At 38.9% G+C, this 13491-nt stretch overlaps 1 protein-coding gene across 5 annotated transcripts in view; it reads right to left on the reverse strand.

Moving 5' to 3' along the window:
* Positions 1–13491, reverse strand: part of agrn (agrin) — a 247915-nt gene that overhangs the window by 35485 nt on the left and 198939 nt on the right. For all 5 annotated transcript variants that reach the window (XM_086067097.1, XM_086067093.1, XM_086067094.1 and 2 more), the window contains 5 exons: positions 9392–9519; positions 4365–4479; positions 3454–3573; positions 2227–2613; positions 1016–1208 (listed from right to left, as the gene is read on the reverse strand). In XM_086067097.1, the coding sequence (XP_085923223.1) occupies positions 1016–1208; positions 2227–2613; positions 3454–3573; positions 4365–4479; positions 9392–9519 (943 nt within the window). The remainder of the gene's footprint in view (positions 1–1015; positions 1209–2226; positions 2614–3453; positions 3574–4364; positions 4480–9391; positions 9520–13491) is intronic.

Genomic DNA, 13491 nt, shown 5'->3' on the forward strand with positions numbered 1-13491 from the left:
TTGTGTAGTCCTGCATTTATGAATCATAATGAGATCTCCTGCTCATACAGTATGCATAATGATTTTGTTTATCTCACCAAACATGATTATGAATAGCTTTGCTTCCACAGCTCTAACCCGCAAATCCACCAATAACCTTCTTTGTCAATATTTAGTTTTCTCGCCAGTGTTGTTTGCTTCTTGCCTTATCACCACCATTTGTTTTTGTTCTTAGTTTTTTCTTAGATTTATTGAAAGCCAAAGCCATTGTGATGACCCACGTTCCTTCGGTGGGATTCGCACGCCGTTTACATTTGTAATGGAAGCAATTCGGCTGAGACAACTCTTTGAAGACAACTTGAAACAATTATTCCCATAGGAAGTAATTAAAACGGAAGTAATTAATTTCATTTATGCAGTTGTGCAATTAAAAAATGTTCTCAGGTGTCTTGTCATGTCCATGACATGCTTTTGTCAAAATACCACAAGGACAAATATTATGGACGTATTTTACAAGGATATCTGTAACCATAGCTCAAATTCCATGTCAGAAGCAAAATTGGTTGCCTCCATTTTCCATGTCAAAGTCTGATTTGGGAATGTAGACCATTAACTTTTCAAATAACAGTAACAATTGTCAGCCTTCTACAAACCGCTCTTGTTTTGTTTCTTCTTATTTTGGAGATCGGCTTAGCACAGGGGCGAATCTATTTTTGTGAGACTCAGGGCCACAGACCACCCTCAAAATCAGAAAATTAAAACAAATGACCTATAAACTGTGATGTTTTTCAAAATAATTATAATATATAAACAATAAATAATGAAAAACATGTTTAATGATTTAAAACCAAAGAATACCAAAGTGCGGGCCATGACATTCTTCCATTTTAATTCATTCATGCATGCAGACCTCAGATGTAAACCTTTGGACACCCCTAATCCAGAGGGTGTATATATTTGAACATTTCAGTAGAAATCAAAAATGTATGACCTCAGGAATATCATACGATCCCTTGTTCAGTACACCCTTGGTTACCTGAGCTCCACTTTGCCATTGACCACAGCCAGAGAGATGAAGTCTTTCTTGTTCTCCTGGCCATTGTAGAGCAGGATGCCCGTCATTTCGGATGCCCTGAACTCCATGGCGATGCGGACTGTGTGGTATGCGCTCATGGTTTGGAAGGCTAAGTAGGAGTGGCCTCCGAACGACGGGATAAAGTACTTGATCACTGCAGGGGAACAAAGTCAATGATGTCAACCGCTACCTGATGACTTTATTCATGCATGACAGCTGTTTAATGTGCAGCATCCGGGGAGAGTGACGTCAGGTCTTGGTGACAGATGATCAATTTATTTTTGGGAAAGATGATTTTTCAGGTCTAAAAAAGGAGGAGCTGAGCCTTTCATTAGCACACTCAGACACGAGCATGGAAACTTTTGTTTTTCTGACTCTTGACAATTATGATTATACTCAATGCATTTCCCCTCCATCTCCTTTTCTCTCCATCCAGCTGTTTTTCTGTCTCTCTGTGTATGATGGCAACTGTTGAGCTCATTCTAATGAATTGATTGATCAGATGAAAGTGTGTGTGTCTGACTTCATTTAGACGTGTAAAATCAAACTTTTCTCAGAGGAAATTCCCCATCAAAGCTATTAGTTTAAATTATCCGATGAAGCTAAATGGACATACGCATTGGGATTTGGGACATGTGGATATTAGACTGACAGAAGGTGAAAATAGAATTAATGATGGAGTTGATCTTCTATCATTGTAGGTCATCTGAAAAGTGTTTGATATGCCCGTGGTAAGGGTTCAGTGAAATTTCTTCAACACAAAACTGATACAAGCATGCTTTTAGGGACCCGCCTTTCCATTTCTATTAAGTTAGCGGCGGCAGACTGCAGCTCCTAAATCCGAGGCGCTGCTCCTTTGAGCCAGCAGAAAAAAACAAAAAACAAAACAAAAAAAAAACCTTCTTTGCGCGGAGCCAAATGGCATTCCGGGCTGCGTGAACCAATAATTCTTTAACTTTTGCATTCGGACCTCTTTCAAATCAAGGGCAGCGCACTACGCCACACATTATTTTGTTTATAGCACACTCATACAAGTTTTTAAACCATGGTTTGAACAACTTTAAGGATAAATAGTTTCTTTGAAAATGGCAATTGCATTAGTAGCAAAGTAGAGTGAAAGTCTCAAACAAAAATGAAGAAAATCACAATATTTTAATGAAAACAAAACTCACCTTTTTCGCACACAGAGCCTCCTCTCCCGGCAGGGCACTTGCAGTTGAAGTCATTTGCCTCCTCCTCGCAGGTTCCCCCGTGGAGGCAGGGGTGGGAATCGCAGGGTCTCTGGTGCTTGTGTAGCCTTTCGCGGACGTGGCCTACCGTGGTGGTTGGCGGCATTGCCGTGGTAGTGATGATCGGTTGTGCTGTGGTGGTGACGGCGATCGGGGTGCTGACGCGTCCTGATGTCGTGGTGGTCCGTCTGCCTGCGCTGGGCCTGCGGGTCGTGCCCGGGGGCCGACGGGTGATATAGGGGGAGGTTACCAGACGTCTGGTGGTGGTGGCGGGAGCATGAGTGGTGACTGATGCAGTGGTGGTGGTGAAGAAAGGCATGGAGGATAGGCCTGGCAATGAAAAGGATGATAACTTCAAATGCATGGCTGTCGTCAACCCACAAAGTATCTCACCAAGCACTTTCTAATAGGTTACATTACATGTATGTATGTATGTATGTATCATAACATCATAACACGTATCGTAAAATTTTTCAATAAGTCAATTCAAATTACACTGTTTTTCTGGACACTTTAAATAGCCAAAACTAACGGTCATAAAATATTTAAACCTGTTTATTAACTCATTTACAACCCAAAACATTATATTTTAATTAGTGCCATGATCCCAAAAACGTATTTATACGTTGTTTCTTTTTAAAATGTTTTTTTTTGTTTAGTTTTCTGTTTTTCATGCTAGAGAATATAGAAGGCTTTGATGCAGCCTCTGACCTGAAGAGATAATTTAAAGCAATGGTAGTTATTACAAAAAATGGCCAGCAGGTGGCAGCAGAGTATAAGAGATCAATCAGGGCTATGTTGCAAAAAGCTATTTTCCCCAGTGTTTTAAACAGGTTTGTGAATAATGATGAAACTTAATTATATTCTAAAAAACGGAAACAGATACAAATACTATATAATAACACTTTTCCTGATGAAAGAAGAGACTCTGATCTTTCTTTTGGTAAGTTCCATGTTTTTATAGCAATAGAACACGATATTCTTGCAAAATCAGTGAATGGGTGAATGAGTTAACCTACAGTCATATAAAGTTATCAGTAAACTATTTATAAAACAACTTACCCTATTTAATTGCAGCCTTATTGTAATGTGGTAACCACCCAAAACGGAACATCATCTCATGAATAACTATACTATTCATTAACTCCTACACACGCCTCGATCAATTACCATAGTTGCTGAAGCGAATATTTTCATCCACTGGCTTCTTCACTGCGATGCTTGTTTCCTTGGAGACCTTCAGCTGTTTAAGAAGGGCTCCCTCGATGTCCTCTACTGTGTATCTTGTATCTATAATAAACAACAGGCACATCCACTCAGGGCAAGACCTCACAGGAGCACTACAGAAAACACGCAGGACTTGGGATGCTTCTTTAGCGTGACAGTGGATATAGCAGAAAAACCCTGCCTGTGACAGCAGGAGGGTCTCTGGGGACCACTTGTCCTCCACCTGCATGCCTGCCTTTTTTTTTTTTATGTTCCAGATGAATTGGTCTCATAATGTTTGACACAGATGTTCGCTTTACTGGCTATGGAGGACAGTCGCTGTAACAATGCCCGTTAGCCCGTATGCTAGGGATGAAGGACGCTAAACGCAGTTCATAAAAAATAAAATAAATAAAGGACAGTAAATGGCGAGGAGGATGGGCTTGTTGTCGGAAGCCTTCAGTCATAAATTTCTGTGACATCGCCATTTTTGACTGTTATTATATGACAATATTACAAGTAAGACTGACATGACAAAACAATTTTGGATTCATAACTTTGTGCGATGAAGCAGAAATTAAACATTTGAGGAAGAAAAAAAAAGAAAGCTTCATGAATTTAATAAGGATTTTGCTATGTGGCAGCAAACTAGTGAGAAAATTGCAAGTTATTCTAACCCAACTAGTATGCTGCCATAGAAATTAAAAGCAGAACATAAAGAGGAAGACAGCCAGGTTTTGTTTTGCAGTGTTAAGTTACACTATATGCAACATACAGATGGAACGTGAACTGAGGAAGGATTTTTTGTGCATAATTTCACAACCAGAAACACTTCTCATGCTAATTTTGTCTTTTCAGCTGAGTTGTGATCTCACCTGGTTTGAAATTAGCCTCCACAAAGGCCAGGATGGAGTTGCTGGGTGCTAGGTTACGGACATGGACGCTCATGAAGTCTCTGCGTACCTCCGACTTCCTGAAGAGGTCATTGAGCTAAATAAAAGAAAGGTGGAGATGGAGAGCGTGAGTGAGAGAAATTGGACACGGAGAAAGGATAATAAATGAGGTTGTCAACAAGAGCCAACCTATCACTAAGCCAATTTCATTTCTCAACAACTGTACTCTTTCTGCTTGCTAGAAAGTGTGTGTGTATGTTTGATTGGAAAAAATAAATAACATTAAAAAAAACGCGACATTTGAGTTAAACCCATGACAGGGGCTAAAGCTTGAAGATAAATGTTGTGCTCCTGATTAGTTTTGCCCCAATATGTGGAAGCAAAATTCAAAGAAGCTTCAAAGTTCCAAGTTTATTTAAGGCCACTATACTTTCAGCTCCGAAAGCTGTTTCTCATGGCCCGACAAAAATAATCTAGGACAACATTTATTCATGAAATTGGAGCTTCCAAATGTCACACCATGAAATAAAAACAAACCATCTTAGGTTTTCCTTCATTCTTCAAGTTTGTTCATTTTGCCGTGGGTTCATTACAATCATTTACCTAAATACACACCCTGCCATCATTTAAGTTGCCACAGGGCCTGCTAACCCACTTACCAGCCATAATCCTCCCCAAATATGCAAAGCACTGATTTGACTTTATGTTCCATTTACCGATGCTTTCAAAGAAGTCTCATGTGCAACTCTTTTTGTGTGATCTCTCAGCTGGTTCAAAATCCCCAAAAGAAGAATATCACCGACTGCAAAAGAAGTTCATACTATGAGACTACCAAGACCCTGTTGATTTTGTTAATAAAGTGCAGGATTCTTTGGGGAAAGGGTTTCTTTCAGTGCCTCTGAAGTGAATGGAGTATTGAAGCAGATTAGGAAAAGACAAAACCCTCAAATTTAAGCTATGCAGCACAAACAGCAAAAAACAACAACAGAAAAACAACATACATTGTCTTTTTTTCGCTATCTCGTTATTTAAGCTTTTATTTAAACTATATATACAGTGCAGGCCAAAAGTTTAGATACACACATCTCATTCAATTTGTTTGCTTTATTCTCATTACTATCTACATTGTAGAGTCTCACTAAAGGCATCAAAACTAAGAATGAACACATGTGAAGGTATGTACTTAACAAAAAAAAGGCGAAACAACTGAAAACATGTTTTAGATTCTAGTTTCTTCAAAATAGCCACCCTTTGCTGATTACTGCTTTGCACACACTTGAAATTCTCACCTCTGGGAACTCCATCAGTACGTTTGGAAAACCATTTCAGGTGACTACTCTTGAAGCTCATCGAGGGAATGTCAAGAATGTGCAAAAAAATCATCAGAGCAGAGAGTGACTATTTTGAAGAATTTTTTTGGAGTACATAACTCCACATGTGTTCATTCCTAGTCTTAATGCCTTCAGTGAGAATCTACAATGTAAATAGTCATGAAAAAAATGCATTACATGAGGCTTGTCCAAACTTTTGGCCTGTACTGTACATGGTTGGTAAGTACGAATGGTTATCTGCTTCTGTTGTCCGTCCCTCTGAATTGTGTACTGTAGCTTTTAAAGGCGGAGTCTCGTCTGTTGAATTCTGTCGGAGACAGCGAATGAGATTGTAGAGTTGGCCATGTTGGCTCAGGATAGTGATAGCAGTTAAGTGGCTAACAGTTTTCGTGTTACTTGGCATAAGTTGTGGCCACCTGTAGCTCGTGAATGAATGTACTTAATATGTTTTTAATTTATTATTAAATGTTAATTAAAGCGATTGAAAGCGTACTGGTGGCTGTGTCTATTGTCTATCCTTAATAATACTTACTTTATAAAAGACGTGCAGTTGCATAAGCTACTTCTGCTTTGCAGTAAACACATTGTACTTTCATTCATTCTCTGTCTTTTACACACGCTTTCCTCCTGATTTGCACTTATTTCAGTCTGAGTCTGCAGTAATGGTACATGACGAAAAAACTAAATATCCTACAATATAACGAAAAACGTACAGTTTAAAAATTAAAATTTGCGATACAGTGGAATGGCAAAATGTAAACCACAATATGGGGAGGGACAACTATTACAGTGTGACAAACAGTTAGCGCTCAAAGATCATTTGAATAGCCTGTGGTCCTGTTCTAAAAATAGCTCACCAGTAATGGGACATTTTGATTTATTAGGAATGATGCTAAAAGTGATCATTTGAAAATGTGAACGCTTGCAGAGATTTATATCAATAAAGTGTTGCATATTGATCTTTATTAGATTGCTACCTTTTTAAATCAATAATTGTGGGCAATCATTAACATGTCCAGTGTCATCACATTCCGTGGATGAATATGCATGCATCCATCTACCCATCCACCCATTTATTTTCTGTACCTCTTATTCTCAGGTCATGACATTAATTATTAATAATAACATATAATTAAAGGTAATTTAAGTACATTTGTAATTTCATATGTGTGTGGGGAATTGATAGCCCTTCACATCAATTAGGAACCAAGAAATAGCTCTCAGTTTCAGGAAGGTTATATATATTTAGCATAATTATAACATCATTCAAAAAGTGCAAAAGTTGTATTTTGCTATTCCTAGCACATAGCATATTCAGAATGCATAATTATTATTTTTTTAATTGTGAAAATTCCAACCCTAGCTCCAAACACAAATAAATAAATTTCCTCCATTTTAGGTCTCCATTGGACACATTAGCAATATGTTGCAATATGTCTTCCTTGTTGAAGGTTGTGGGATCGTTCCTTGAGTGTTTGTAATGGTTGTTTTTTTAAAAAGTATTTTACTCTTTTCTAAGTGTAAAGTTTACTCTGTTTAGAGTGGGACCGAATATAGTATAAATGTAATGTTTAAGATTGTGCAAGGACACAAGGTTCCTAATAGGGGAATGTCTGTCCTTGGTTTAGAATTCTAGTAACGAAAACAGTCGCTTGACTTTTCCCCACTAAATTTTCACCAGAGGACCTCGTATGTGTGCAGTGTGTGCGGCATGCAGATGATGGCCGGTGGCAGCAGGGACAAACAAGCTGAGTTTTCACAACGGCGCACACACATCACTTTGAGGTACCGTAGATTAGGTCCCATTGGACGTTTGTGACACTGATACAACAGTTGGTAGATGATGTGACTACACACTAACGCACGTGTACGCACAGGCAAGGCCTTATTTCATCAGGGAGGCGAGTCTTGACTACAGAAATGTTCATTTTAAAGGGCCGATGATGGCAGAGACAACATACTGGACATATTCAAGCAGCTTGATTGTGTCTCTAAGGGCCACATGGCAAACTGCAACTAGCATTTAAACACAATTTTTTTTCATGACATCTCAAATAACTTCTCATGTTCACATACGTTTTGCTGCTCCAGTTTTGTAAGCAATTGACTTTTTTAGTTTTTTATTTGAGATTTTCACAATTCAATCTGGCCACAATGTTGCAGCAGGAAGCTGTGCCTTTTAGAAGGTGCAGGAGGCATTTGTCTTGGAATCAGCATGCCAGCACTGCAATAACTCTTGTGTGCAGCATATTGAATTAAAAATGTGGGGTTCAATGAGCAAAGCTTTTGTTTGACATTAAAATCTCCTTAGTACAAACCCATTTTAAAGAACCTACAAAACCACAAAAGAACAATTAAACAAGGGTTTGCAACAACAGTTACTTGTACAATTTATTTTGGCAAGTAAATGATTAATTAATTGGGCTAAAAATACTATTTATTTAAAAAACAAAAAATAAGTATTTCTTGACTGTTTGTTTCTCCGAATATTAAACCAATAATCTGAATACACAAAACATCAAATGCTCTATCAATCAAACACATTTATTGAATGTTCATTGCTAGCTATGAACATGGCATCCATAAATACTATTTATGAAATTAAAAAGACTTAATTTTTAAAATTTGCTGTAGTCATGTCTTGAAAAGTTATATCGATTAGCTGAGCTGAATTGAAGCAAATTCTGTCATAAAAAAAAACCCCAAAAACTTTTGGAACAATGCCTGACTTCTGTGTTTGATGTTAGTGTTTGTAAAAAAAAAACCCACACCACCACTACACACTCGTACTTCTTTGTGATTTTCTTAAAATAATTTGCAAATATGCCTTTGATCCAACATCAAATATCAACCACAGGCGCCGTTGGAATAATGCGATATGAATGCCATTCTCCACTCAGGCAGCCAGCAAACACGTTCTATTTCACTCTCCATCATCCCGGCGCACCTGAATACCATTCAGCAACCTCAGCAGTGTCAACACCTGCAATGAAACCAACCTGAGCGGACCTGAAGGAGTTGGAGGAATCTGATTAGTCTGGCTCTGAGTGGAGATTTGTCAAATGATGCTTTAAAAGATGACTTAGACTCTCTCCAACTCACAAGTTCTCTGCAGAAAAACTTTGAAGAGAGTTGGTGTAATGGCAAAATGGAGGGAAAGGGTTCACATGCCAGCATTTTTCAATGTCAATTTGAGCTGGAAATGTTCTCGAGATGCTTTAAAGCACCAATTTATTTATTTATTTTTACCACTTGAATTGTCAGCTGAACAAGTTCTAAATACAACTTCAGATGAAGGTACTATAAAGTTTTACGGCAGTGAAACAGTTTACAAACTATTCACACTAAACAACACATTACCGCTTCTTTTTTTTTTTACGTTATGTTATTTTGACATACTTGATGCCATCTGAAATTCACCTGCCTCTTAGTATTGTTTGTCTCCCTCTACAAAAACAATTTGGTCTGCCTCTGTGATTTTTCTATGCTGAGAAGTCTGTCTGTCCATCATTGTTTGAAAATGTAAAATGGGTAAAAGATCCCTCAGATTTGTTTTTGATTTCAAAACAATTTTATCTTTAAAAAATAATATAAATTGTGATCTAACACTACTATTCATAATAAACACTTTATAGCCAGCATATAGTGTAAATATGGACATTAATGCTGAACACTTACAGCACTCTCAATGCTGCGGGCCGTCTCTCCAAAAAGCTCAGATTTTGGGTCCTCCATCTCGGGGGTGTAGACTATTTCTTGTCCCTCCACCTGGTCCAAGTGCAGGAAACCACTAAACTTCATGGTGGCTAGAGGGAGAGAAGATGAGATACTGAAACATATGCATTTGTCTTGAGCGCACATCCTGCTGCCTTCACACACTGTTCATTTAGCGCTATCGTGCCAGTTGCAGGTTAGTGATGGATTGTGTGTTGGCGTGTGTCTGGCAAGTTAGTGTGTACTGCTGATTGTGTTTTTCACAAGACTGGAAGTAAAAGTGCGGGAGGGACATATTTGGTAGTGAATGGTGTGGATTTGGAAGAGGTGGACAGTGAAATGTGAGCGGGAGGCAAGAAGGTGGAAATTTAGGCCGTTTTCTTTTCTTTTACCAGACGGCGATTCATCCCACAAGCTGGCCGAGGCATGGAGGGCTGGACAACAACAACAACAACAACAACATGTTATAGATATAAACAACACATAGGGGGGAAAATACGTTTATGTCCTCCACAGTAAGGATAGCCACTGAGGAGAATGCCTAAATTGTGATTTTTTTTTTGATAATTATTAATTAAATACTTTATTCAAGAACCTTTTGCTTTAATGATGTCATTCAGTATGTAATTAATGGCACATATTGACTTGGCAATATTTGTCCACACTTATGCTAAAAGCACTGAAATGTCATCTTATGTGTCCAAAAAAAGATTTTCATTTGGTTTTGAGTCCGGGCTAAGGCAGTTTTGTTTCCTCTGTTGAATTCATTCTGTTACTGATTTGGAGACATGTTTGGTGTGCTCGTTTCGTGAACGAAAGCAATGGCGATGCACGAAAGACAAAATCGTTAAAACATATCAATGATCGTGTGTCCAAAGGGCACTCGCACAAGTGCCATCCTCGGCAAAGAGATGATTCTCTCAATGCAACTTTGGAGGTTACGTCGCACAACATCAATCAGCTCTCTGCAGGGTTTCGAGGGCTCCAAAGCGAGCGCGGATGTGTGAGATTCTGAGCTTCCACGCTGCTCGTAATCAACAGAACAAATTGCCCAAATCAATCATGGTTGCCCCTGTCTGAGCTTTGGTAAGGGGGGAGATGGGAGGAGCACTTGTATGATTATCGTGAAAGATAGTCTTAATTGTCTCTTAAGAGCAGCACGGCTGTGACTGATGCAGCCTGGCTTAAAGCGCACAAAAAAAGGATGGTAGACGCCGCACCCTTCCTTCTGCAGTACTTTTACAGGTGGTGACTCATTGATTCGCATCTAATGGTGTCCATAAAACAGAAGCAAAATGAACAAAGTTTGGCTGGTAAAATGAGCAGGGAGGAAAAAGCACACCGGTTGAGGGAGTTTAAATGTGCGAGGAAGACAAACATCAGCGAGGGTGATGTACCAGGCTGTTACTGTGACGAAGAATGGAAGTAAAAGAGGAGGGACAGAGCTGTTGGAAAATCAGCTTCTACTGAACTGTGAAGCATAATGGCTGTGAGATGTCCAGCAACGTATGGAAGAGTTTAAGGGACGCTGGAACTTAGCGCATCATTAATGCTCACACAAGCAATTGCTGGCTGTTATCTTTGATGTCATATTGGTACTTCTGCCTTGTTCAACTGTAACATGCCGAGATTGATTAGGTTTCCCGAGAGGGAAACCAATTAGGCCAAAAGTGTGACTGGCTTTTCGCTAATTAGACATAGCAATAGACTTCTTCACAATTTGATGTGTCAATAGAGTGGTGCAATTAGGAAAAAGGTTGACAAGGCAGGCTGGATTTACTCTGCAGGTTTTAGCACCCAACCCTGATTTAGCGCCCCACAGTGGAATGCTTCACGCATTTCTTCAATCACCTGTCATGAAGAGACCATCCAACATCATGAAGCACTTGAATGCAGACCCTTTTAATAATTGTATATTTTATCTTATCATGGTTTACTTCATAGTTGTCACTGCCTGGTGTTGACACTGTTGTAGTTTTTTTCCTGTATTGTGGGCAAGTGATTTATTTATATTTATATTACTTATGTACTATTTTTGCATCATGAGCAGATGTTTTAGTGGTTGAATGTTATGCTTGATTTATTTGTGTTTGAGAAGTCCAGCCAACAGGCTCAAATTTGGCTATCAAAAAGTTAACTCAGTTTGAAATTTCTCGTTGCTGTTCCAATTGTCCACAAATGTCCAGATCTCACTGACATTAAAGATTAAAGACTGTTCAGTTAACCTGGACTGACTTTCCCCTGACATTATTTTGTATTCCAGTAACCTTGGCATCTCTTCACTGTCTGCAATCCTTTTCCTTATTTAATGGCCATTGCATCTTTCATATACAGTATTTTGTTAGAAAACATTTAAAGGTATACTGTATGATTTTGCTATAGTCTGGATTTACCCAAGGTCTTTTTTTTATTACCAGGGGTGTAGTATTTGGGTATATGAAAGTATAGTATAAGGCAGTCGTTTCAATGACAACAGGCTCACAATGAATGTAAATCCAATCTGTTGTTTTACAGTAAGTTGCAGCCATGTCAGCAGATTCACGTTGTATTTGTATCGATATTAGAAAGCGATCCGATCCAGTTCCATGAATTTTTGGGGTGGTTTTTATGCTGCCATCTTCTATATTTGGCCTCACGGGAGACAAAAAAAAATCAATCTAAACTGTGATACTTAATTGAGCCATGTAGCACAAGTGTAAATCAACCCATCGTTCTGTTTGTTTTGAGTCCACTGTAGGTGTTTGTCAATTCTGTTTTGGGTAATGGACAGATGTACTTCTGAATCCACCCATCCATCCATTTTCTGTTTAGGGTCATGATATAAAGCCTTTCCCAAGTGGAATACATACCGAACTGGTCGTCAATTAATCATAAAAGGATTGGGAATAGACATAAACAGTTGAGTAGAATTGAGCCTACGTCAGCTGGTGTAAAAAATTGGTCTATCAATCTGCCCACTGCATTCCTTTTCTTTTAGCGGCAGGTTACACACTTGTCACACTGTTGTGACGTCATAGTTGACAAGGCTATCAACATTCCGCACACACACCCCTTGGTTAAAACATATAGCAAATCATGGTTTGAAACTGTGACAAACAGAATTTAACTTTATTGCTGGATGGAAATTTAGTTTAGAAAATGAACAGACTTTAGTGCACACCTGAACAGACATGCTGCTGTGATTGGTTGTTGCTGGGTTTTTTTGGTACTTCGATGCAATGGGAGGAATACATTTCAACAGAGCCTGACAAAAGAAGATAAATTGATCTTCAAAATATGGTCTGGAATGTGGGGTAAAGAATTCTCCTGGTTTGACTCGTTAGTAGTTTGGGATACCACAGGGCAGAGACGTTGCTCAAAATGTGGCAGTTATATTAACACTGGTGGAACACAAAATAATCTGAATTCAACTGAAGGGATACGGAGGAGGCACAGAGGCCTTTATCTCTTTGAAGCAAGTCTATCCAACCGATTGGACTGAAAGCCCCTCGGTAGCCAAGCCACTCTTTTTCCCTGCCCGAGTCCGCAGAGAAATAGAGTGTTACAAAGCTGGATTGACATTGGCCCGGTTCATCTGGAGACAAAAGTGAGATGTAGCACACAGGGGAGATATTGAAGAGTGTCACTGACTAATAAGAAGTGGTGAGTGCGGCCGAGATTAAAACTGAAGAACAAAATGTGAAGGAAGATCAAGATTTACCGCAAATAGAGACAGTGGCAGTTACTTCAAACCACAGCAGCCTTAAAATAAATTCACTTGGGGATCAGTGCTTGAGATGAACATTAGAGGCTATAAATACTGTATGTTGTCAGTCTAAGGTCATGTAACACTTTCTATGTTCAAGCGATAAGAGTGTGGGCAACAGACATACCAGAAGTATGTATACAAAATAATGATCAATTAATTAATGAGTTAATTAATTTTACGTTTAAAGTAATGCATTGTTAGACTAGTAGTGCCATGCCACTTTGTACGAAAAATTTTGCACATGTGCACCAGCAACTTGTCCTCTTATACTACAGCATATTTTGAATGCTGCTTTGAAGCCATCTTCGATTATGGC

The sequence above is a fragment of the Leptonotus elevatus genome, chromosome 2, assembly GCF_054856555.1.
Source record: "Leptonotus elevatus isolate MCC_2025b chromosome 2, RoL_Lele_1.0, whole genome shotgun sequence".
Taxonomy (NCBI): Eukaryota; Metazoa; Chordata; class Actinopteri; order Syngnathiformes; family Syngnathidae; genus Leptonotus; species Leptonotus elevatus.